The 27,531-nt window shown below is 45.4% G+C and overlaps 1 protein-coding gene across 3 annotated transcripts; it reads right to left on the bottom strand.

Moving 5' to 3' along the window:
• Nucleotides 1–350: 350 nt before the first annotated feature.
• On the bottom strand, nt 351–27,531 carry slc23a2 (solute carrier family 23 member 2). 3 transcript variants are annotated; one of them, XM_079737884.1, is made up of 16 exons: nt 27,276–27,531; nt 20,390–20,438; nt 18,364–18,632; nt 17,195–17,293; nt 16,183–16,299; nt 15,137–15,294; nt 9,584–9,672; nt 9,064–9,131; nt 7,890–8,071; nt 6,889–7,009; nt 5,999–6,155; nt 5,671–5,818; nt 5,254–5,359; nt 4,859–5,126; nt 4,554–4,649; nt 351–4,333 (listed from the first exon to the last, which is right to left on the bottom strand). In XM_079737884.1, the coding sequence occupies exons 2-16, from the start codon at nt 20,436–20,438 to the stop codon at nt 4,044–4,046; spliced, it is 2,217 nt and encodes a 738-aa protein (XP_079594010.1). In that variant the 5' UTR covers nt 27,276–27,531; the 3' UTR covers nt 351–4,043. The 3 variants fall into 3 exon arrangements, with proteins under 3 accessions (XP_079594010.1, XP_079594011.1, XP_079594012.1); XM_079737885.1 differs by lacking the exon at nt 20,390–20,438; XM_079737886.1 differs by lacking the exons at nt 20,390–20,438; nt 27,276–27,531 and adding an exon at nt 19,214–19,319.

Raw genomic sequence — 27,531 nt, forward strand, 5'->3', positions numbered from 1 at the left:
GCTTTTTAAGTCCAAATTTCTTCACATTCTGTAACCACCTATACTCTTATCAGTGGCAAATTCAAACTTTCTTAATAATAAAGAGGCAATCGATATATTTAGTGTATATCACCATGGATGCTAGTGAGGGGTTTTGTGGGGGTTATCTTGAAGGTAAGTCGATAGTGAGGTGTTGGAATTAACAGTTTGTAAAGGCCATCATGGAGAAGGTTTATTTTGACTTGAGGATGTGCCAATGGTCAAACGTCTTGGCTAAACACCAGGAAAGAATAAATGAAGGATGGACATTGGTGTGAATGGAACAACGTATGTATTGCAATTAATACAGACAATTAAGACAGAAGTCTGAATGGATTTGTATCATCGTATTAAATAGTTTTAAGAACAAATATAACATTTTCTTGCAACTCAATATCTGGTCCAGAATTTTCTGCACATAATTAGCACGCAGTTCAATATACATTTTGAACATCCATTTAAATTATTACAGCCTTTTTTTAAATTCTGTGTTAACATGAAAATAAAGTAATGTTAGAAAAATACAATATGGAAAAGTCCTAACAAACAAAATTATTTCATCAGACCACAGATAAAAGTAAGAACAAATAGGGTTAAACTCTTTGAAATAAAAATGTAACAAAACAATGTGCTTTCCAGCATGATTTAATAGTATATGATTTCTTACAAACACATCTGTAGAAAACGTAAAAAATTATGCATACAAAACAAAGAAAAAACCCGTTAAAAAGATAAAACACTTGAGACTTAATTATATTCTTTAGGTAGTGCCCCTTCAAAATAACTGAAAGGGATATTTTGTCACACCACTTATGGCCACCTTTTCAAGAGTCGTCTTTTGATAGCAAGCTCCTTAACTCTGAAAATATGACAATGGGCCAAAACCTAGGCTTTTGTAAGTTGAAAGCCAGGTGTAAGTGCTATTAGGCACCAAATTTAACCTTTTAAGGTAACAGGCCATAGTTAAAAAATCGAATTAAGGAAAACTTGCATTGAGCGACTATACCTTCAGAATGCAACCAACTGAGAGCCGTTGTTTATAAAGGTGGCCGATAGGTGTCATTTCCTGTATGCAGGCAGGAACCTCAATGTGAACATCTGCACTGTACTGGCAGGCGAGTATCAGGGGAGGAGAGAGCAGGACGTCAGAGAGGAATAGAAAGCGTGTTGAAACATGGGATGGGCGTGTAGAAAAAAAGTGAAATAATATTACGCATGTATGATTTCGATGTTTGCATCTTGAAACAGACGCCACCGCTCCATAACCAAATCCAGGAAGAGTGAAATGGTTAATGCAAACACTTAAAACAGGTGGCTTTCTGAATAGGCAGAGGTAGCGTACTGTATTTTAACAACTAGCAGGCAAGCTAGCCGTCTTCAGGTCCAAGTAGACTTGATAACAAAACATTGTGTGACCACCGCTGCAGCAGCAGTTCAGAGGAACAAAAATCTGGTGTGACGGTAGTCGACATGCTCTCAGAACCAAAGAGAAGAAATCAGTTACGGATGTAGTAACAGTACTTGTTATGTAAGAGTGTTCAAGCTCCAAAATTCCAAAAGTGTTTGCCGTATATCACATCACTGCTTCACTAAGCATCTTATTTTGTGATTCTAACCTTTATCCAGCTCTGTGCTTGTATGTAATGAGGAACTGTAAGCCCCTCAAGTCAAATATAACTATCTAAACATGGGACAATGTGGCGTTCCCTGTAGGCAGAAGCGCTAATTACAGATTTCTACAGGGCAAAAACAGTAAACTATTCTTAAAAATATTATTTTTTATACATTGTGCAAGAGGCAGTCAAATGTGCTTTAAAATCTTCATTGTACATTGTCTTATAAATAAATAAATTAGTATGAGACAGAAGGGTTTTCTTTGTGTAAATTACTGAAAAACTGTTTTGGTATGACAGTTTGGAACATTTCTATAGTATTTTGGTTCGACAAACATCTCACTTGGACTGCTGTTCCACAATACAGTTTGAGCTTTTCATTATTTCTTTTTTGAAAAAATGTCCCATTTTCTTTATAGCCACTGTTGGGACTATGGCAGCTGCCACATAGTAGCTTTACACTCCAGCCCTGATCGAAGGCAAGGCTCTAAATAACATCACATCCATGTTAATCCACCAGGTAATGTCGTACGGCTTCCAGTTCAAAGAGCTACGATTAGTAGTAGTGATATATAGTTATCGCTCACTTGGTTTTGCCAGCACGGACACAGAAAAGGACAAAAGCCCATAATAGCAACCGATCAGGAAAAGTCAACTACCAAAAGCTGTTGCAGTGTTACAGTGTGTTGAAAAAACAAACAAAGCTAGATTGAATGACGATGGAAGGAAAGACCTGAGCACCTTAGCAGAGAATTGGAAAACGGAACAATGGGGCATGAAGTACTTAAAAAAAATAAAAATAAAAAGGAAGGAGCAACCAACGCCTCATTGTGATAATCCAAAGTAGTGGTCCGAAGGGAAAAGAATACAGATCAGTCTCAGGAAAATCAATCATAATTCCAATCTACTACAATTCCCTGTACAATTTACAGTTATGATAGCCATTACGATTGAAGAGTTGGATGACATCCAAATGACGTCTACATCTAAAGTGACACGTAAACGTTGTGTGGGTGGGCAGGAAGCAATAGCTGGTGCGCTGCCTGCGAATCCTCAACGCCATTAAACAAATGGGTCACGTGCACTGGTGATGTTCTACACAACAGCAGGAGACGGAGGTCATGGAATGAGTATTAACTGTAAATCTAACTCCATTGGGGTCAGTCTGATGGTAAAAAGGTAAAAATACTACTCTAAGTGCTGTTCGAACAAGGTAAACTCATGCATCTGGGAGCAAATTTTTCATAGTCTCGTTTTGCGCCAGTCTAGAACTTGCATTCTCGTTTCACAAAACCATCCACTAGTGGCCCTGTTTGGGGCAGTCCTGACCCCACTGTAATTGCATAATCCTAAACTTCCTCACCAGTGTCTATAGAAATAAGAAAACAGACATTAGCCAAAGTTAACACTAAAATTAAGGTCCTCAGTGAATGAAATAATTCTAATCTAATACTATTTGCAAAGCCGATGCATTTTAAGTCGCAACTCAAGGTGCAATATATGCTCCATGCCGAGGCTGAATATATAAGCTCTAATCGTCTCTTCACAACCATTTTGGGGGAGGGATGTTTGACAATAGAGGGTTTTAGTAATTCAATTATGCATAAGATAATACTGAGACACTTTAGTTACATAGCTGGTATTTTGGCAAATGTACACCCATTTGAATGCTTTGAATGTTTGTTTTACTGAATGAAGACAACCTTGCTCTTGTAAGGTTGTCTTCTTGGGACTAGGTTTTAACAGACAACCTATTCCATTATCACCTCCCACCAGCGACCATGGAGAAAGAGCAGGTCAAATTGTGTTGCATTTGTGCAAACGGCAACGGTTCAATGGAGGTGAGGACATCCTCGAACTCTGCAGTCCCCTTGAATTCTAGACAGCAAAGAACGCCACAGTCCCCTGGGCTGCCAGGAAACATACAGCAACTGATTGATGAGCATTTCCGTTCCAGCCTAGACTAGACCACCAACATTAACACACACACACAGGGTGCATATATATATATATATGGATATATACACACACACACACTTTCCTTTTTAGGTAAACAAATTATTCTCAGAAAGGTTGTGGCACGCCGTACGCGTGAATTGTGTGAGGGAGATGGTGTTGCTTTGAAGCACTGATTTTCTACATTAAAGAAAGTACAGCTAACTGGATGCACGACGACCCCCCCCCCCCGACTTCTGCATGCAATCATGTTTCGCCACAGTCCGGCTTCTCCATGAGCCCATGGCCTTTGGCGACGTGGACAGACGAAAGGAAGACAGAGGGAACGTCACCTCACGAAACACACAAAAGGGAAAACACAAACGGGGGGTTGCGCACTTCTTTATCCTCGCTCCTCCGTTCTTGAGTCCATCCGTCCCTTCCGTCGGATCCCTCCTCTCCCCCAGAGTCCCATCGCTATACCCGGCTGTCCCCTGCAGAGCCACCCCCCCCGGCTGCCTTGCCGGCCTCCTTCCCGGCTCCCTTCCCGCTGTCCCCGTGGGCCTTCCGGCTCCGGCAGGCGCCCCGGAGCCCCCCCCACTTGTGGCCAGTGAAGGTGGGGCTGATGGGGAGGTAGGTGAAGATGTCGTGCCTGCGGATGAAGTCCATCCCGAACGGCAGGTCGTAGGATCGCATCCCCTCCAGCTCCGAGGTGCTGGGGCCCGTGCCCCTCTTCAGCTTCCTGATGCCCCGCTCTTCCGGCGTGCCTGAAGAGCGATGGGGGGGGGGGGGGATACACTCGTAAGATCACAAGCAAGCACATGTTCCTGAAAGTATAAGTTTAGATGAAGCCCCTGTCTGCATAGTGAATGAGGTGGACGTCTGCTACTGCCAAACCATAGAGCAGGGATATAAATTCTAAATAGAGAGGTTTTGTCTTGTTGGAGCAAACCGTGATAAAGAGCGTAAAGGCTTGTAAAGGCTTACCTGGTATAGTGTTGTCGAGAAGAAACGCCACCGAGCCACCGACAAACATAGCGGTGGTCAGAAGCACATTCAACACCTGGTCGACCTCGACGACGCCTACACCCACCGAGGAAGAGAAAGATGATGAGAAAAGGCCTACTTCCTCTCCCCTGTGTCTTGACAAAAAACAAACTCAAAACGCTTCATGCACGTAAACAGGATTCCGTGCTTACGCAATCTTCGTTTCATTGAAAAAATTAACTTTGACTTTATGTTTTCTCAGGAAAGAAATGTAAGCCAGAAACATCATTCTGTGCTGTACTCGCCGGTGACCAGCGGGTTCTGCTTCAGGTAGCTGGGCAGCACGAGGCCGAAGAAGATGGAGAAGCCCAGCACAAAGAGGTTCCTGGAGGAGTTGAGGTCCACGAACTGCAGGTTGGACAGGCCCACGGCGGTGATCATCCCGAACAGGGTGCAGAACAGTGCCCCCAGGACTGGGTCGGGCAGCGAGGCGAAGAGCGCACTGAATTTACCCACAAGCCCCAGCAGCAGCATCATGGCGGCGCCATACTGGATCACGCGTCTGCTGCCGACCTAGAGGGCCAAAGGGAAGCCAGGATAGAGACGGCCGTCATAAGAGTGTCCGAGTCTCAACGTTTTTTGATTCTAAAGAAAGAGGAGCCCGTTTATTAAGCAAGTATGGAAGCAGCTGGTGAAGTACCTTGGTGATTCCCAGAACCCCGATGTTGGGACTGGACGAGGTGGAGCCGTTCCCGGTTCCAAACAGACCGTCGAGCACACAGGACAACCCCTCCATGAAAATACCCCTGGAAAAACCCGAGCAACCCAGGTGTTAACAAGGGGCCTCACAGTCGAGCACACTGGACACCCCCTCCATGAAAATACCCCTGAAGAAACCCGAGCAACCCAAGGGTTCAGAGATGATTCAAATCAGTTTCTAAAAAGGGCACAGTCCCATATTACAAGACATACCCAATAGTGTCAATCATATTTTTGTGACAGATTTATATCACTCGATATGTTTATTTGCCTTTATGGATGTAAATTATAGAGAAGATTAACAGGAAGCGGTTGTGTGAGTGAGTGAGTGAGTGAGTGAGAGAGAGAAGTGCCTCACCTGTTGATGGCGTGGATAGGGGGCGGCGGCGCACAGGCCAGCCGCGCGCAGGCGTAGTAGTCCCCGATGGACTCGATGATGCTCGCCACCACCGCGCTCAGCATGCCGATGACGCCCGCCGTGGTTACCGTGGGAACGCCCCATTGAACTGTGGGAGACATGGGATGTCAGATAGCATCCTAGCTTTAAACATAATACCCTTTAGACTTAAGAAGAACAACGTCTCATTTATGACGGCCTCGGAGGAGGGTGAGTGAGTGAGTGAGTGAGTGAGTGAGTGAGTGAGTGAGTGAGTGAGTGAGTGAGTGAGTGAGTGAGTGACACTCACAGGGGTAGGGAATTTTGAACCAGGGGGCAGCGCTCAGGATCCCCATGCGCGCGTCTGTGCGGGCGTAGTAACCGTACTTCTCCTTCTCGGGAGGGAAGACGTCGGTCGCCGTGAAGATGAAGCACGTCAGCCATGACACGAGGATGGCCATGATGATCTGGGAGGAGAGGAGCCGCGTAAAACTCATGCTTAGTTTCTAAAAGTTGTACACCAATGTGTGGGTATTCATGGTAAAAGGTAGGGGGAGATTTTATAAGTGAAGTGAGAAATTAAATGTGTCGAATGGTTAAAGGTCATCATAGTCATGCGACAGAAACAAAGAAACTACAATCATTTATAAGAAAGAGCAATATCATAATTCAAAAATGAAACCATTCCATTTCCAGCCACCAGGGGTCATGATTGGGCTGACTTGTATTGCTGACCATAGGAGTCATGTAAGGCAACCCAGAAACCATGGATGAATTATCCACATGAAGTTCACGTGTGTCCAGTTCACAAAGTTACGTACCATGACTAGACTTAGCCGACAGTTATGTACTTCTGTATGCATTTCTGCTGTGGGAGCTATATTTTCATGACTTCCTCATCTGAGCGCGGGCATGTTGGCGCCTTTCTGTTGCGCAAGTGTTTCCTTTCGTGCTGACCTAGCCTGCAACCCTCATATCCTTGTTATGAAATGGTGCCTTCTTGGCCAGGTCATACAGAGTGATTCCCAACATGACTAACCCGGCAAATTAAAGTAAAAAAATAGATCCATTTTATAATAGAAGATACATAACAAAAAATAAAGAAAGGGAGAAGTAAGGGAGTCAGTCAGTCAGCCAGCCAGCCAGAGAGCAGGAGACGAGAGAGAGAGGCACACAATGCATACGAGTGTGCAGACTTACGGGGAACATCTTAAAGACCTGCAGCCTGTACACCGTCCAGCCCTTCTTGAACTTGTAGATTGGCAGTGGAAACTGGACATTCCTGGCGTACTGGGAGAAGAGCAGCACCAGGAAGATGGTCCTGCAGGGAGTCAGAACCAGACGCGGGTCAGTGGGTGGGTTTCACAGAGAACCGGCGGGTTCCACACCACTTCACTCGGAGGACATTTGTGAAATGTTTCTCCTTTACATTTGACCCGCTAACACTGAAATATAAATGAGTGCCGCCGTGGAAACGCTGAGAACTCACACAGAAACCAAATTGTGAATGTGTGTTTGGCTCTCATTCAAGAGCCTGGCACAACCACAACAGCCTTGATGGCCCCTAATGCATCTCCTAGAAGCGTGGCCAAGTGTTTATATACATACTCAGGGCTAACCGCCCCTCTAACCTTCCCCCAGATTCATTGCATTCATCTAACCGGCCCCCAGACGCATTTGAGCCAATCAATTAGCTTAAAGGCCTTGAATGAGGGCTAATTGGAGGTCGTGACCAGCCGATGGTCCCTTCTGGGAGAGAAGCACCCCGAGGGCCGTAGCGTGGTCAGCAAATGAAGAGCTGGTGCTTATACTACAACTCTGGCTGATATGCCATCTGATGAGGACAATGAAGTGTCAACGTGCAAGTTTGTGGTTCCCACAAGAGAAAGTTTGGGTGACTATTTTTAAAGCCTTTACAGTGAAAGCTGTCAGTTCCTATTTCACTTCCGTTTAAGAATACTCCCCCCTCTGTCCCCAAACATCAGCCCCAACATCAGCCCAGCTGCCTATTACATAACGCAGGTGAACTGGATTGTAGTGCCTCTGAATTGGCCTTATTCAGTTTTGTTCTAAACACCAACAGGCTGACGGGACTGAATGCGGATTCCCGCATTCAGTCCCGTCACCCTGCCGGCGTTTAGAATCAAGAAGGAATCGAGGAGGCCGCGGTGAGGAGCACTAAGGGGCCATTGTCCGCTTACAGCATAGCGATGCCCCAGTGTTTCCCCGCCCTCTCCCCGGCAGCCTGGAAGCCAGACAGGCCGATGAGGGCGACGGTGGGGGTGATGGTCAGGGGGCCGATGTACTTCAGCAGCACCCCGGGCAGGCCCAGAGCGCCGATGCACACCTCGATCAGGGACGACACGATGATGGCGCCCTGGATCTGGAGCGCAAAGACACAGAGGTTATCCCCGGAAGGAGTTAACAATGGCTCTCTCACCTTGTTACGTTGGACTACAATGTGAACGGTAAATGGACTGCGTTTGTATAGCGCTTTTATCCCAAACGCTTTACAACATTGCCTGACATTCACCCATTCATGCACACGTTCACACATGGTAGGGTCAGCCATGCAAGGTGACAGCCAGCTCGTCAGGAGAAGTTGGGCTTAGGTGCCTTGCTCAGGGACACCTCGACGCTCGGCCAGGAGTGACGCTAGGATCAAAGTAGCAACCTTGCGGTTACCAACACGCTCCTGAGCTACTGCCACCATAATTTACAAAGTTGTTGAAATTGGGGAATTCTGTGTACAATAATTCTGCTTCTTCCGGTTGTACACTGTATTTATTTTTTTCATTGGCTGCAAGCTCTGCTCAAGGCAGTATGACATGGGTTTTGAACACGCCCCTCACACTTGCTTCTAGGGATCCGATCCGTCTGTTTTCTAAAACCTTTACGACGGCCGATTCCATTTTCTCAGCTCATGGGGGTTTGGTTCACCCTTAAAAGCCACATACTTGAAAACATATAAACCCTGATCTCGTTATAGCCCTGGCTGCCTTCCAGGAGGCTAAAGGAACGATCTTGGGGGAATGTTTATGTGTTAATGTTTATGTTAAATAACCCCCTTTTGGCCGGGACCAAACAAATTAAGCTATATTGCTTGGTCTTTGATAAGGTTAAGTGTGTTCTGAAAACCAATTACTTTTTATTTGAATTGGGGAAAGAAAAGGTTAACTTGAGTTACCGGTGTCCGATACTTTTGCCCTTCAGCTACGAAGAACAAGAACTTATTCTTGATGGCCAGTAAAACAAGGTTTGCCAAAGCCTACTGAGAGGAAAACGTCTGTGCAGAAACTGTTAATGTATTTTACTTTGTCTTGCGTCCACAATGTTGCACCCGAAGTGCAAATGCACGTTCACGCATATGCCTACCTCTTGTATCCTGGGGTGCCAGATGTGCTCTGTGTTGAGGAGCTCTGTGCTGTTGAAGTCAGGGACCACTGATTCAGGGGACAGAGCACAGTGACCAACATTAGAAACACAGTGTTTAAAGATGATGCTTCACTACAGAAAAGGTGCTAGAGGCAAGATCTGAGAGTTGTCAAGTGCGAGAGAGAGAGAGAGAGAGCGATAATGGGAAGACAATCTGGCGTTTTCTCTGCCATTGTGAGGTATTTTGTTCCACTCCAGTGCCGGAGTTGCCAGGAGTGCGAATGTGCGGGACAAGCTAGATGAAAATTGGTTCATACAGAGGTAGATGTGACCAGAACCGATAATCTCACAGAGCACTTCACTCACTAATAGCTGAAGGATGGCGACGGCTATTTCTTAAAAATTATAATCAAATTACAGCGCTTATGTCGTACTTGCAGCGCATTTGACAGATTTGATTTGCAGATGTGAAACGACATCCAATTTAGGAATCAGTGAGTGAAATAGAGAAAATATTTACCTGTATTGTTGCACTTCCATTTATCGAGTGATAGAATTGCCCTGGCTGGGGCGAGGAAGGCAAACGCACTGGCCTGGAAAAGAGGCAACCTGGGCAGAAACCACAAGAATACATTATCAATGAGGGATCTGAGCCCATTATCATTAAAGTTATTTAATGATAATTAAATAAAAATTATCATTTCCATGCAAAGAAGAGTCTAAACATGTCAAGTCATATATTTTAGTTTTTAGATGATGTCTCACAGGCCAACATCATTATCATGTTGTAATGATCCCACACTAATGGTCTAGGTTGGGGTTACTCATCTTGAGAAATCATTTAACTGTAACGGTAACCCTATTACTAACCCTGACTCCATAACTAACCCTAACTCTAAACTGTGTGGGAGCAATATTTACTCCCGCACTAATCAGGGTCTGTCGACTCTGAAAGGAAAAACTGCAATCGTGTCTGAGCTGCCCGCAAAAATCCTGCCTATCCTAATCAGAAAATACAATCCAGCGGATAAGAAGAGAGGAAATAGCAGTATTCTTATTGAATATTGTGATTCTGTTCCATGACTAATCCCCATGACTAACTAATCTCTATTTACCAGCCTAACTCCATTAATAACCCTAACCCCATTTCTTACATGTTGCTCCATACAGCCCAACATCAACTTCCCTTCACGTGCGCTATTGAAGGCAGCCAGCCCGTCAAACAAGGAGCCAAGGTTGGGGAAATGAAAGAAACTGTCACAAGGGGTAAGAAGTCAGATGTGCTGAAGAGGGCAACAAGGACTTTTATGTTTGACAAATAGAGGAAGTGAAGCGTTACTAAAGTAGTCCCTCCCTCTGAAAATAAGCTGTACACCTGACTCCTAATACGGCAGTAATCAGGTGCCATCTTAAGTGGAAGTAGGTAAGGACGTCGACCGAGAAATGTACCCTTTGTAACAGCAGTTACAAGAAGAGTCACAGTTCAGTTGACTCCTTAAAAGGGGCAATGTTTAGAATTGAGTGCCACCCGGTGGTAAGGTAGCAGACTGCAACCCTCTGACCACCCCGCCCCTTCATGCCCTTCTTTCCAACGATTAAAGTGACGGGATGGTGGCCTGTACTGCCCTGTAACTTCTAAAATGACATCATCGTCTACCACAGCATCAAGTAGCAAAGTGTGAAGTGATAAAGTTCCTTGATAGATTTAGAAATTGTCATTTGTTTGTAAAACTATCGTTTGTTTGTTTGTAAAAGTCACGGCTTACAAGTAAGATAGGGATTATGATTTTGTTGTCTGTTGTGGTCTACTGTAGAAACATGGTGGTAACAACATGGTGGGTTCTGTGGAAGAGGCCACGGTCCGTATGTAGGTATAAGGAGCTCTTTCTAAGGTATCAAATACTCAACAATCCTTTTTGCATTTGATTAGACTCCAACTAAAACATAACGGATATAATATTCCATTTCAGCATTGTCTGTTGCACGGGAAATACACAAAAAAAAACAATTTGACAAATTCTGACTGTGTAAATTGCATGATTGTTGATTTAACTCAAAACATAAACAGCATATGGGTCCCCTCAGCTCTTAGTCGTAATGGGCTCGCACACACGCACACCTCAAAGTCCCTCCATGCGTCATCTCTGTTGACACATCTCTAACCATGGATGGCTGGTTCTTCATCCCCTTATCTTCTTCCTCATCCACCCCTCCTCTCTCTCCCCCTCATCCCTCCCTCCTCTCCCCGTCCACCCCCCCCTCTGCTCCTCCCTCCCTCCTCTCCCCCTCCATCCCCCCCTCTGCTCCTCCCTCCCTCCTCTCCCCCTCCCTCCCTCCCCCCTCTCCCCCACCTCCTCTACCCCTCCCTCCTCTCCCCTCCCCCTCCCTCCTCTCCCCCCACCTCCTCTCCCCTCCCCCTCCCTCCCTCCCTCCCTCCTCTCCTCCTCTCCCCCCACCTCCTCTACCCCTCCCTCCCCCTCCCTCCCTCCTCTCCTCCTCTCCCCCCACCTCCTCTACCCCTCCCTCCTCTCCCCTCCCCCTCCCTCCCTCCCTCCTCTCCTCCTCTCCCCCCACCTCCTCTACCCCTCCCTCCTCTCCCCTCCCCCTCCCTCCATCCAGACCTCTGCTGCAGCCGGCTCAGCTCTGATCACGTGTCACGCAGGCCAGGACAGGGGGGGCAAACAACAGGCTGCGCGTCACGTTGACGTTAGACAACCAGCAATTAAACAACTCTGTGTATGCGCGTGTGTGACGCGGTGAAATGGAAAGGAAAAAGGAGAGTGACTCAGCAAACATCTTTGCATCTCCAAGCACCATCAACATCATCGTCATCCAGGGATACAGAGTGTGAGGTTAAATATGGTGGTCTTGGGGACCTTAGAGCAGAGAAAAATCAACAGAGACGGCCAATGTTGTTCAAATGTTTTTCCCCATTGTACCGACGCCACAGGCCGATGTGAGCAGGGTTCCTCTGTTCAGCCGGAGCTGGCTGGGACACATTTATTCCTGGCAGCAGGGCCAGAATTGTATCTAATCACGGAACACACAGAGAAAACACTGGCCTCGGCATGTGCCTGTGGTTCGTCTTAAGGTTTACTACTCGATGGCGGGGTCATAACAGGAAGTGCATTTGTTGACTGTCCACTCAGGCTATCAGTCAAGGCTACTGCCTCCCCCCCGCCGCACAGAAATAATCGCAGATCCTCTCCTTCGGACCGATGACTCTTCCCAGGCTATCGCTATCGCTTGTATCGTTCAAAAGGTTTATTTTTATCTCCCCGCTGGCTACGCGCAGGGTCTTTAGGGCCAGGGCGCTGGGCAGAGGAGATTAACCCGGCCACTGAGACGCTGACGTGGGCCGGGCCGCGTGGGGAGACGGACCACTCGACCGCCGGATCACATTCGATTAACACCGGGGGGGGGGGGGGGGGGGGAGACGAGACCAGGATGCCCTCGCGGCCGCTTACACTGAGTCACTTCTGGGGCCACACACACACACACAGACGCCTGCTGCCTCTTGACGCACACACACACACACACACAGACGTCTGCTGCCTCTTGACGCACACACACACACACACACAGACGTCTGCTGCCTCTTGACGCACACACACACACACACAGACGTCTGCTGCCTCTTAACGCACACACACACACACACACACACAGACGTCTGCTGCCTCTTGACGCACGTATAGGTGGGTTGGCGGGCGGAAACACACACACACACACACACACACACACAGACACACACAAGTAGAATGATGCTGTATTTTAGTGTCTCTCTGTCTTCACACCTCTTAATGTGGAGACAGGCCAGTGCCTCTCCAACTGATACAGGGTTTTATTCCCATCAATCCTCTATTTGTTTATGTCCCCAGAAGGACGAACCAAATAGCTGGTCCCAGGCTGTCTGGGTCATTGGCAGGGCCATATACCTTATCAAGAGAGAGACTGCTTCTGTTATGTGAATCACACTTTCTTTTGTATAAAACTCTCCCCAAACCTTTGGTTCGGTGAAAAGACGGATCGACAGCCAAGGAGCACGTCCGGAGACTCCTCACCCAACTACACTATAGACTATTCCACTCAAGTCTGTATCTTGCTGTATCACATCCTCGATTTAACCATCTATTTAACCCTCTGATCCAACCTGTGCAGTTGCCTTGATTTTCACTTCGAGAATTACTACTCAGACAAAAAAAAGGCAGAGTCTATACTAATAGCTTAGAAATAAGATGAACACACAAACACACACACACACACACACACACTATGTCGTTATATCTGTAAAATAAGAACTATGAACCTGTGGGGGAAACACAGGACAGGCCTGAAGCCGCAGATAACAGGCCTATGGAGGGAAAGGAAGGACACCCGACAGTTAATCATGAGTTCAATTTCCCAGGCCCAATCCAAAAAGAGCCAGTTCTCACTCAGTTGTTAAACTGAAGGGGTCAAAACTGTGGTTTCACACGCTGTGACCCAAAATTACTTCATACCATTTGCCATGCGGATGAGGCCATAAGCAGAGTGTGGAGAAGTCTGTGTGTAACGCTTTGGTAGTCGATACACCAATGGACATGGTGAAGGCAGGGTAGGTACATGTAGCAACATACAGTATGCAGGTTGAGGCAGTCCATGTACATGTGGACACGCCTCATTGCCCCTTGAGGCGGTTGCTTCTGGGTTTGCTGGACAGCATGGGGTGACTGAGGACGCTAACGTGTGGCATGTTGTGTAATAATGAAGCTATATCAATGGACTTGCAAGGACGTTTCTTATGATGCGGTTTGTCACATGTGTCCGTCGGGAAAGCGCTGATATCAAATAAATGAAATGAATATGAACTATGAACGATTAACTGTATTGTCGTCCTGAAGGTTACTTAGGCGAGAAAAGGTTTGATTTACGTGGCACTAACGAGACATTACATATCAGTCATTCAACAACTTTTTGAGGACTAGCCTCTCGCAGCCATGCGCTGAATTGTGATCACATGAAACGATGAGCTCGGCTGTGTACAGTAGAGAGCGGTGGGAGAGAAGCAAGAGTGCGAAGCAGAGTTTGGTATGGGAACATTTCCAACGACCATGGCCACTGTAAACACTGCAATGCCGTGTATGACAACAACACAACATCAACGGCAAGAGCGAGTGTTTTTAGCCACTGCCTGCTGTACTGACACTGTTGCCGGGTTGCGTCCGTGTCAACAAGGATCAACAAGAATCAGTAGGCAAGCTCAGGAGTTCGGACAAAAGCCCCAATGTGAGTCGCTCGTGTTATTTTTGTTTATAATCATTGCATTATCAACAAAAGAATAACATGATTAAGAACTCGCCCCGCAGCTTGATCTTCGCTACCACTGCGAGGAATATGAAACGCTCATGCCTTTGACCTGTCTGCTGGGATCCGCCAAGTGGAAGTGACACTTCTCAATTCTACATTGTATAAACAAACTAAATTGGTTAGACAAAGTCCTCTGACGTCTTCAAAGACCTTTCTATTAGGCTGAGACAGATTCCTTATTCTGATAGTGGAGGCCTTCTGTAATAGCCAAGCAATGTTAGATAGGCCAATCTAATCACGTCAGGTTCATGAACGTTTCATACAACCAATAGAGTGGGACGAACTTAGAAGAATCACAGCAACCTGCATGGCGTTTTGTGTTTATTCATTATGGCTTGCACAGCTGTTTCATATGCCTAGGTTTAAAGGTTTTTACTCTTGACTGTATTACAGACTGGAATCCTGGTTATTCCGGTTTCTGCCTTAGGACAGAGTGCTCAAATTTGATTTAATATCTGAGCAACCTTCTGTTTTGGGGTGAAATGGAAGAAGGAGACCACTGTTGATGTCCAACTTGGCCTTTGTTTGCAGACTCATTTAAATAAAAGGTTGACGATTGATCCTCTAATCTTTAAGGGTCACTTTCAATTATTTTAACCAATGAAATTGTAGATCAGCAACGATTTTCATTTCGGGACGGCTTTGATTTTATTTCTGGACGGCACAGGGAGGAGGAGGGAGTTAGGAGCCCCGGTCTGGACCCAGTGTGTGGGCACGTGCGTACCTGCATCCTACGGTGGTCTGGATCAGGGTGGTTATCCCCACACAGAAGAAGATGGTCCCTATCAGCTGGCTGGTGGCCCACTGGTCGTAGCCCACACACATGGCGTCAGCCAGGAGGAAGGGGACGGCGATGGTGCCGCTAAAGCAAGTCAGATAGTGCTGGTGGGACGAAGAAGGAGGGAGGCTTTGGTTATACTGGTCCGAAGATTTCACCCAATCATATCCCTCGACTGTAACGTTCCAAATCCCCTCCCCTACCCCCTCTCCATGTAATTACATGCCCAATAGAATTAACTTGCATTAATAGTAGGGACGCATATTTCCCTTATAAGTTCTTTCCAGATAATGAAACCTGTCTCTTCCGGGAAATCCCGGGATAAGTGTTTTTTGTGGCACCGGTGCATCATGAACAACAGCTTATCCCAAACAACAGCTCAACAATCATGGTGAATACCTTATAGATCCATGATGTCGTCTTTCATGTAAACTAGCTATGTTTTTCAATTTTTATAATACATCCATGTTGGTTCTACGCTCAGGGACAGAGGAGGTTCTCTGCTTGGTCGCAGAGTATTGCAAGCTTTATAAAGGAAGCATCTAGTCAAATACGATTTATCAAAGATGTTGGAGGGTTATGGCTCCGGCTACATTAAAAACACAACAAGAAATTAGTGGGATAGCCTATGTTCTTTCACGTTAGCAATAGAGGACTTCAAAACGTCTACCGGAACGCCAACATTGTACATTATTCCACTTGTGGAGCCACCACTCCACCCACTCCAACTCACATTTGACATGATGCATCGGTACAACAGAAGGGTTTGCCTTGTTGCTCGTGGCCATATAGGACTTAAAAATGAATTGTCGCATTGAATTTAGATTAAAAGAAGGAACGTTTTGTGTTTTCTCCTGATTCATTATATGCAATGTGAAATTTTGCCAGGAACCCTTCCATCATTGCAAATGAAAACATAGTTGGGAAATCCCGGGAAGCCTTTTCCAATACATTCCAAGCATTGTGACTGTGAGGTTTCATGTTTGCCTTACCTGTAGGCCGAGGAAGACACACAGGTACCACGGCGGGCAGTCTTCGATGGTGTAGATCATGTCCATCCGTCTGGCGTCCACGCTGTCTGTACTGTCCAACGTCTCAGACATGGAACACTATTGGCACACACACACACACAAAGTTTATACTTTGACATACACATTATGCACACTGCGCATAGATTAATGGGTTTTATCATTTAACAGACATTTTTATACAGAGTTGCCAACAATGTACCCACTCCACCTTTTGCAATTCATAGTGCCCAATGTTGCAGGATGTCTAACACTTCACACTCATGCATATTAAACAAATACTGTATTATTTTTAGTAAACATATATTTTTGATGATGTGTGTAAGTTCACTTTGCAGGACAAAAACATGGCTGTGACATTGTGACCCTTTGTTAAAGTATGTGTGTGTTTGACAGCTGCTCCTCTGCACAAACAAACTTTGTAGAACACAACAAAAATGCAGAGTCATTCTGGCAACTCAATAATGTGCATGTGTTGTAAGGAAGGGGAAGTGTGTGTGTGTGTGTGTGGGGGGGGGGGAGGACAGAGAGATGACTGGAGGCAGGATTAGCCATAGCTCATGTTTCAACACTTGGAATGTAACAATCTAATATGTTAATCAGACAATACAGGTTTTTGTTTTTTTTAACAAAAGGAAGAGGCACGAGGCACCGGCATGCGGTAAATGATAGAAAAATGTTCTCCCAACATAATAATCTCATTCTATAATATCCATTTGGAGGACTGATATCCAATATCCTATAAAACAGAGCAACAGAGACAGCGAGAGAGAGGGAGAGAGAGAGCCAAAGCGAGAAGGCAGGTGGAAAGAGAGGCTGTGGTGACAGGGGGAAACATGATGGATCAGCTGAGGTAAACCTAAACGTGGAGGCTAACACCGGGTGTGAAACACACTCTTTGATCAATGTCTTGGTCAAAGCTAGGCCGGCGATTTGGCTGACACAAGCAACCCTGTTTATTAGTCCGCAGACGTACCTTCTCTCCTCCTTGATTCTCTTTAGCGTAGACGGCCATCAGCTCTGTGTCCTCCGTGTCTTGTTCTCCATTGGTCTGGCTCACCCCATTCACCACCACCTACACACACACACACACACAAATTATAGCAAAATGATTGTGAAAGATAAATGTTTTATTTGTAGCATTTTTTTTTAATATATAGTTATATATACACACAAATACAATATATAACATTACCCATATATATATATAACATATAGCTAACATAACATTTCACAACCACATCTAATTGCATAGAGACATGTTACGACGAGGCCCCCATAAGTTCTCACTTTACTAGCCACTCTTGGTTGTGCCTTACCTCCAGGCCTCACCACAAACCCAGGGAAACCAGAGAGATGACATAAGAAGGCATGGAAATGACATGTAAAACAATGACCCTGATGGTAAACCTTAATGTAAAGTGGCCAGGAAATCATGGCCCAAAACATTTGAGGACCAGGAATCACACGTCTAGTGGACACCAGTCAGCCCCAGCATCATGCTGCATTTAAATATCCTCGGCCTGGGATTTGTTGAGTGTGGCCAGACTTGTCCATTCTGATTTATTCTATTCTGTTGCACATTTATGTGTTGGATTTGCGGTTGCTTGAATAAGCAAAACAGAAAGGAAGACCATCCGATGTGGTCTCTATAATGGACGTGATACCCATGGCAAAGACCCTGAATAGACATTGTGGTGTTTTTAATGTTACACAGTCTTGAAAGTAGGGTCTTAAAAAAGCCAGTGAATGACTTAGACCATCAAAATAGCATCTGGACAATAATAAAAATAATGCACCAGCCACAGGCTGCTAGGCTGAGGCCGTAGGGACAAGCTAGAGGGGTCAAAACAGAGGAAATGGAAGCAGCTGCGCCAAACACGCACCAACAGGCTCTGGAAAACACAGACGCACGCAGGCGGGTTTTCTGCTTACCTGCACGCTGCAAGAGTAATCGCAGGATTCACTGAGTCAGAGGGAGTCAAAGAGTGACTGAGAAGGGACGGGAGGGGATATAATAGGCATGGGGAAAAGTACTCAAGTCTTCTAATCCTTTAATTACATGGGCAGGCAAACGGTGTTGAGTTGGCGTAAAATTATCCCCCGCTCACACAAGCGGGAACGCTCCCAAACACGCATACCCACCGGAATAGGGTAGAAGTCTGCTCCGCGTTTGGTTTCCTCCTCATATTTGTTCCCGTTCCCATCTCCTCCTCCTCCTTCTATAGATTTGGAGGTTGTATTCTTCCCCACGCCCATTTTTCTTCTCTCGTCTTGCCACTCTTCCTCCTCCTCCTGCTCCTGGCTCTGCACCTCCTCGCCGCTGTGTCTGCGGGGCACTCCTTGCTCCCTCTCCAACGTGAAAACTGAAGCCGTCTCCGTCACCCCGATGACATGGTCCAGGATGGCCTCGGCTACCGGAGGAGAGAAAACACAGGTAAACGAGAGGCACTACGATCAGCCCCCGTGGCACAAAACACACTAAACATGTCTAGGTGAAGTCATGGTGACGGACTGGAGCTCCTTCAGACAAAGAATGAGGAGACGAGGTCCCTCCACAGACTACTACTTCGGAGGCAGTGGTCAACACTTCCCCACGGCTGGCAGAGCCATTGATCGGAGGGATGGCGGTCAATAAGAATAGGGCAGAGATACTCGCAGGAGAATCGACTAGGTGGAGAGCGCTTGGTTTATGTGCAGCCACGCATGCAAGGGCTACCGGTAGTTTCAGAGATTGGGAGCAAGGAGATGAAGGAGCGGCAGGAAAAGATAGATGGCATCGGAAGGGCGAGCAAAAAGAGAAGACTGCGTCAGGAAGAATTAGAACGAAGGACAGTGGGACATGTGATAAGAGAGGACCAGAGCAAGATAAAGGAACGTTGCATTGTGCGTGTGTGTCTGCCCTCGAGCCATCCACGATATTAAAAGATATTTAAATCACTATAACATTAAATGCCTTTAATCACCAGGGAAGAATTTATAATAATTTCCTCACCACATTCAAGACGCCACACCCTGTTCCAATCTGTTGCAGGCCGTTAAGATTCTATTGAATCTCTAGCCAAAACCTCACTAGGTATTCCACCGATTTCCCAGAGACAATGAGATACTGTGGGGGCAATTACTTTTAACCGTCTTTGACGAGGGCTAGTCAAGGTGTTAGTGTTGCCCGTGTCCATGGGAACAGAATACAGCCTTGACTGTCTCAAGGCTGAAACCCAACCAGCCTGCTGGGTGAGAAACCCTTGAATCACAACTCATGTCAGACATTATGCATCGTTGCAGACTTATCCAGTTTAGCAAATGTATTAATAATTTCTACCATCTACAGGCTTCTGCAAGCTAGGGTATAGGGAATTTTGAGAGCCCAGCCAGAGTGAGCAGGATTCGGATATCACTGGCCTGTGTCTCTTCAGGCTTACCTCCAAAGCCTCCCTCACCCAAAACATGTGACTAGCCTGCTAGCTTTAGCGATACTGCAGTTGTGCTCTATGGGAGCACGGGCAGAGTTCACGCAGGTGGCCTGCTCGGTAGGTTGACAGACAGGTATGCCATTCAACAATTTCATCAGGCTGAATGTAATGATTTGCATTTCATTTCAACATTTTGACAGGGCTTTTGACTTATTGATAGCCGTCGGGAACATAAGATAATTTCAACAAATATGGACAAAAAATGCTTCTATAATAATAGTCTGTAATAAAATGAAATTGATCCACTTTTTGTTCCATGAGGCAGGCCGCTTCAGATACTGCAGATAACATTTAGTTGTGCTTTTCCATGAAACACTTACTTTGATTATATTACCCGGTACTATATTCAATAGAGGATGAGAATGAGAGTATACATATATAATTGATTTAATGACCTGAGCAGTTTAGTTGTTTCCATGCCAACATAAAACAGGCTACACACAAATGAATGAATTATTGAATACGGGAACAAAACTGAACCCGTGATATAGAGGGCTCGGTCCATGGAAAGACATAAGCCAAATGAACGTCTTCGGCCATGGTGCTTTATGAAATCCCCTTTATCTTCTTGACCATTTCCTAAGCCCCTCTACTCATAATCTCTCTGCAGGATCTCTACCCACCCACCAAGACCCCCACCCCCCCCCCTTCAGTCTTCCTGCCTGATGCAGTGTTAGGTGTTGGGATAGTTGCAATACCTAGTGGACACTTCCCATCGCTCCTCTCGAGGTGGGTGGCTGGGAGCATCTGTGGGGGGGGGGGGGGGGGGGGGGGGGGGGGGCAACAGAGGGAACAGGAGGCAGAAGATGCGGGGGGCAGAGAGAGAGACAGAGAGAGAGAAGAAGGGGTGAGAGAGAGAGAGCGAGAGGGAGTGAGGTTAGAGGACAGGGTAAGGAGGAGGAAGGTGACAATCGTTATTTTAGCAGGCATAAGTGATCATCAGCATAAGTAGTCAGTGTGACAGTGAGGGTTTGCATTACCCCACCCGTTCACTCCTCTGTCCTATGTTACAGAGCAATGGGCCAGGAAGTAAAATAATAGATACGACTTCACTCATCGCAGCCCCCTGCAAAACAAATTCATAATGAAACATGTTGCCCTTGATCTCAAACCATCAATCCTGATGCTGAATGTGAGGACCAGGTCAGCCATTTTGGCTGAACAGCAGGCTACCGTGAGTCAAGCAGCCAGCCGCCAGCAGCCAGCTTGTGCTCCGCGGTGCGCACCCAGCTGGCCCACTACTGGCGGCCAGGCGCCTGATCATCATTACCAGAGGATTCTGTGGAGATGCTGTGGTTCATGGACCCCACGAGAAGGAAGATACGAGACACAGAGAAAGACCAAGAGAGGAAAAGGATAAACAATGCTGCTATGCCCTTTTGACAAGACAATATGACATTATTTATCAAAGTGATGTCTTTCGATGAGTGACACCGTGCAATATGATTTGGAGTCATTCTCCATTAAGGGGATGACGCTGCTGATATTCTACCTGGCATCCCATCAGTGCATCCCATATTCTTGTTCCCCTGAGAGGATGAACAAAAGAAGAGCAGCATGGTTGGAACAAATAGGTGGGAAGCAAAAGAGAGGAGGAGAGCAGGGAGAATCAATAGCCCAATGAGGGATTGCATGTAACTCATCCCACAGTGCCGCACTGACGCCTGACTCAGTTGCCACGGCAACCATTGGCAACAGAAGACGTGTACACGTGTTCTGTGCCGGATTTCAAAGGAGGCTTGGAGCGCACGCATGCGCGCGTGTGTGATTGTGTGTGTGTTATGTTGTTAAGGCCAGACAAAGCTATACAACTGTGGTTAAGGCTATCTAGACCTCAGACCACATGGCTCGTTTTTAAGAAGTGATACTGGGGCTCACATGCGCCTTTCAAACATTTAGTCTGCTGACCATTAGGAAAGCGACTGACTCAAACTTTCATACTTCCTACGATCCCTGTGGTTTAAAGTGGGCTGCCTTTATGGGGGGAATGTTCATCAGGAGAGGGGGCGTTTGTTGTTAATATTAATGTTTAGGGGATGATAGGGGACACCAATCCAACCCTGATATCACCACAATACAAGCATTACAAGAGAATTTGATTTCCCCTTTCATGTTTTCCATTTATTGCTTAGGTGAGACTGTTCTGCTTTTCAACAAAAAAAAGCAGAAACAGAAACGCAACATTCACATAAATTGGAATATTATTACCAAATGCTGTGGCATGAGCGAGGCATACATTTTTCCTTTATGAAACCCATTGTATTATTATGTAGTACGGCGGTCACAGACAATCGTACCATTTTATCCTAGGATTGACTGTGACCACTGTACCGAGTTGGCAAAGAATTACACCAAGTGCAGCGCAGCGCAACTAGAAGTTCAGCCAGGTTACAAGGGGTCAGACAGCACCCTGAAATATCCCCACGTGTCATTGTAGGCTAGGGCAATGGCCTCCCATTCAATGTGTTTTGCCAGTCCCTTCAGTTGAAGATCACGTTACCCTTTCATCAAATTACAGGTGCGAAATAATTTATGGATTTTACTTAAGAGACTGCATTGATATAGACCATTGATGCATTGATGTAGAGATTACTTAAGGCGTTTGGATTGACAGGTTCACCCGAGGACACTGCACACTGAAACAAATTAAAGATTAAATAAGTGTGAGACCCACCCCGTTATGGGCCTTGGTTACATGTGAAGTGAACAGGTTTGGGCACGGGAGGACTCATTTGAACATATAACCGACAACACGTGAGCAGTTGGCTAAGTGTGTGTGTGTGTGTGTGTGTGGGGGGGGGAGTAGGCCTATGGGCAGTGGAGAAGCCTGCAAGGGGATGTTTGCTGATCCTGACAGTGGGGTATAGGTAAGGAGATAAGAGCCCATTATCTTGAGAGCACATGCACAGTGTCAGAGCCAATCAGCAGCCTTAGTGTCCCTGCTCAAATTCTTGTTGTCACCAAATAGTGCAAGCAAGGGCTAAAACTACTTCACGCACAATTATACCTGTGACGATGAATGCAGTTTGACATTTGATATTCTGCCTTTTTCACTCACTTTCTCTCATCTCGAAAGTGACTTGAAAAAGGAGAAGACATATTTTAGGGGAAGAATGAAAATTGTGTGTCACAGGACATTTCCTCCTGTGTGTCACTGGAAATTACGTTGATATGAGGAGAACATTTGTTAAATATCCCGATCAGCGATAAAACAGTGTGGACTATTACCCAATGTCCAGCCTCATCACCTACTATCTGCCCTTTTTTAACAAGCTGTTATTTCGCTAGCGAATATCGTCAGATATCCCCACTTTACGCTTCCGTCGACGGGGCCCCTCACACTCGGGTGTGCCTCTGTCAGGGCCCCTCGCAGGTGCCGTCGAAGGCGGGGGGCCCCCCGCGGGCGGGTGTGTCGACGGCAGCGAGGGGGGGGGGGCCTGCACGTGGTGTGCCAGCAGCGGCCCCTCCCCTGGCGCGCAGGTGGGCCATCGACACGGCACACGGTTGGGCAAGTGAGTCTGTTGCGCTACACGCCACTTAATTCTACTCACTGCACCTATTGACAAGCTATGCACCTATTAACATGTTTGCACCATAACATGCCATGCCATGTAATCTAACATGCTACACGTGAGCCTAAATGACCACTGTCTCATATAAAAAGCAAAAAAATATATGGGACATTAAAATGCCACAAAGAAAACGGTTGACAGTATCGCCCCTTTTCACGCGATCCTCTCATAGGGATAATACAAATTTTGGCCAACAAAGATCAGTTACACAAAGATATCGGTGCATCTTTATGCCCATGACAACCTATGTAACCAAATATGAAGGTCTTCGGTGGTGCTAGGAATCTTACATAAACATGGGAGAGAGAGAGAACATGCAAAATATAAACAGAAACCAAATATCTTCTGGCTGGGTTATCATACTTATCTAACCTTAGTTATTCAGGCCGCCTCATTGAGGTAAGGCACCTCTTTTGCAAGAGTGACCTAGATAGGGGTAGTAATAATGAGTGACATTTGGTGTTTAAAATGACCAGAGCTCTGAGGGCTGTAAACATAATAGCTAATTGAAGGGTCAGACGTCACCAGCACAAAAAACTCATTCAGAAGATTTCAGAGCTCATTTGTACTCTTCAGATCACGATGTTGCCATGATCATGATACATGTGATGAGTCTGTAAAAGTGCATGTACAGTCATTTTCAGTACATCTGCTCTTTCATTCAATCTATGGATCTAAATATCTCCTCTGGCATTCTGTGACCCACTCATGTGTACAAAGAGCTTCCGTGTCACATGGTGGGACACAAACATCACATGGACCATGCCAAAATAACAAGAATTCCATCTTGGATGAGGTGACACTGAGAACAAAGACCATATTAAAGCTGCAATGAGCAATTTGTGCCGCCGCACTTTGTTATGATTGAGTCTCAAGGTTCTCATCCATTTGTTCCCCCTGCATGAGAACCATGAGACAATCAAAACACAATTCAATCAAAACTAATTGGGGTGAACACAATGTGATGCAGCTTGAAGACAAAAATGTGGCAGGCCAACGTCAGTATTCCACATTCGATTGATACTTTATTTTAATTCTGTTAGGGTCAAAGGATTCCACCATCATGTTGGATAAAAGTCCTCAACTGCAACCCCACAAGACACAAACCTTTTAATAAAAACACTGAACTGAATTGAAGCTCACCTGCTTTGTTATATACAGTGTAGTTGACCAGCAGATGGGCCCAGGAAATGGGTTGTGCAACAGAACACTTAAAATGGCAATCTCAAAGTTCTAAAAAGATTTTCATTTCAATAAATGTGAGTTATGTCATTATCTATAACCCACCGATGAAAGCCCTTGCATTTGCAGTATTATGAAAGTTACGAGCTGGGTGTCTGTGGGGACAGCCCCTTCCTCCATGTATGAGAGGTTATGGCGGAGCTACTGCAAAGGTCGCACTCTTCAACTGTGTGTGTGTGTAGCGGCTTACATTGTATTGCATCACAGGTGCCTTGAGAGACAAAACAGATCTTCAAGATTACTTTTTAGTTTAAAGGCTGTAAACTCAGTTCATCACTATGTAGTCCTACTGAGTGACCTATGGACCACTATGCAGTGCCAATGGAGATGTGTCGTAAATCTAGACAACTGACCTATTGCAAAGGTAAGTTAAAATGTCCACACTGTAAGCAAAAAAACAATGCTTGACAATATGTACCTAAACAATTATTGAAGGGGTTACAATACCACCTCTATGTCTCTGAAGTGGGAGTTCATGAGAAAGGCCACGGCTTTGTGCATCCTTCTAGAACTACCATGATTGACCCCCTAGACTGTATACGCAGCCCCCGACCCACCTCCACACACACAGCATGTAATCCGCGGGGTATGAATGGACTGTAAAAGGTTAGAAACATAAAACTCTTTTGCCTTTGTTCTCCGTAAAGTACAACATGAAACACTATGAGAGTGTCTTGCCCGCTGCCCAGGCAGCCGGACTGTCTGGACACAGGTATTTTCCAGGAGGTAGCAGTAATGCTGAACGCATTAGTCATCTACCGTGGTTCTGTGCAATTTGTAAATCCCCCAGAACCATTATCTGAACCAAATCCATGCCTGTGAACTGAAAGGTTCCAAGGATAGCATCAACCTCATTTAGTTGAGTGTGTTGGACTCCCATTCAAATATCCAGTGTCTAACAAGTGTTACAATTATGTACTGTATAATAATAATAATAATAATAATAATAATAATAATAATAATAGTGTTGAGGATCATTTACCCAGCAGCTAAAACTGAATAGGGCACTGTATGACTTAAAAGACAGCTCTAATGTGATAGTTTGTGTCACAATTGAATGTAAGTGGTATATGGCTAGAGGCTATATTATATAGACAGGATAGATTATTAAGAGGCCAACAACCAAAACATTAAAAGTGTCTTATCAAGGAACATCCAAAGGACATTTTAAGGCTTGATACAAGGTGAATTTATACTCAGTTTGTTGGAGTTAGAAAATAGGTTTGACTAGGGTTATAAGCCTAGGAATGAAGTGCCCTTCTACCATCACAAATAGCCTCAAACACTTAACCTCAAGAGTACATGAGCATGACAAGATATCATAATCTGCAGGGACACACTACATTATGTCACTATGTTTGTCATTCATGGACTCACATACTCAATGTATAATTATTATTCATCATGAATGCATTGGTGGTTTTCCCAATCCATTTAAACCTATAATATTGCAATGGTAATTCGGTTCAAAGTTTATTCTTAGCATTCTTTCTCCTCATGCAGGTTGATGACTAAGTCTTTATTTTTATTGTGTTGTTCATCTTGTTATACATTAATCACTGTTTATAGTCCCGTTGAACAAGTAAAAAATACCATAAATGCGTGCAAACCCAATTTGTGTGCTTCAGGATGAATCCCTTATAAGATTGGTTGGTCTGGCATACTGTTTTTATGTTATCACAGTAACAAAGTTTTCATGAAAATCTCTCCATTTATTCTCCTTTTGGGCAAACAAAAGTAAATAAGGGGTTCTTATTTACAGTTTATCCTACAAACACACAAACACATACTTTGATCCAGAATAGTGTAATCTTAGTCACATGGTGAATTCAAAATAACAGGCGCAGGATTCCACTTGTGCGACCCAGTTCAGAGGGCCGCGTGGAGGCTTGGACCAGTGTTGGCCCCAAGCTGGTACACTGAGGGGTTCCATCTTAGCACATTCCTTTCCTCAGCGCCAACACCGGGAGGTGCCGATACTGTTACTGCCAGCCCATTATACCTGGTCCAAACAGGATACACACTGAAGAACAACCACAAAGCACCAGCACAAAGGCCCTTGGTATCTCTGAATGAGAACGGGGGTTATTAGATCTACCTTATGGGGCAATTAGCGCACAATAACTGTCCAACCGTGTTCGGGAAATGTAACAGATTGAACCGCTAAGTTTAAAACTCTGGGATCCAAGTAATAGGTTTGACATGGTCTTGTATAAGAGAAGATGTGCTTTTTAACCTGATGGGAACATCAGTATTATAGCAGTATCCCTTATGCGAGGGTCGCAATGTGCTCTTGCGCTATACGAATAGTGACTTCTTTTTAAAAAAACTTGTGAACCAATAAGAGACCACCTGAGTGTATTTGATATCCATTTCCCTCAGTAATAACAAAAAAAAAGCATTCATCCTAAAATCCAAAACGCATTGGGTGGATGGATGTGAAAAGCAATTCCACCATGTCCCCACATCTGCTGACGCTGTGACTGGCGGTTATCTAAGATAATTGAGCCCTTCCACCCCAGAATACAATTAAATTCTGATCAGGTGCCGTTTTGGAATAAAAACATATATACACATCTTAGGTAAGCTCGTCAAGGCCTTATATCATTGTGCAGCATCCAGGGTCAAACCGATGGGTTACATGATACAATATACGACTTTTAGCTCATCTGACCCTGGGAGGGTATGAATATGTAAACCTTGTCACCCGATGCTGTTTTGAGAGTACAGTTAAAAAAGCCTGAAGAACTAAACATTGATCTCAACTCACCTGTCGGTATAACAGAGTAGTAGACAGTAGCTGCTTCCCCTCTCAGCCGACGTTACGTCAATGTAACCCTTGGTTTTGTGGTTGGCAGGGCTTCTTGGTGGAGGGCAGTAGGCGACTAATTCTACCAGAGACTATCTGTAAACATTGGCGGAGGCAAGGCGTTCTCAATATCTCTTATATGAGATGTAATCTGAACAGTCCTTAAAGACAAATGGCGTTCACATTGATGCTAAAGTCGCACTGCTCACGCCTTTCA

Source organism: Pollachius pollachius (genome assembly GCF_949987615.1).
Source record: "Pollachius pollachius genome assembly, chromosome: 1".
Lineage (NCBI taxonomy): Eukaryota > Metazoa > Chordata > Actinopteri > Gadiformes > Gadidae > Pollachius > Pollachius pollachius.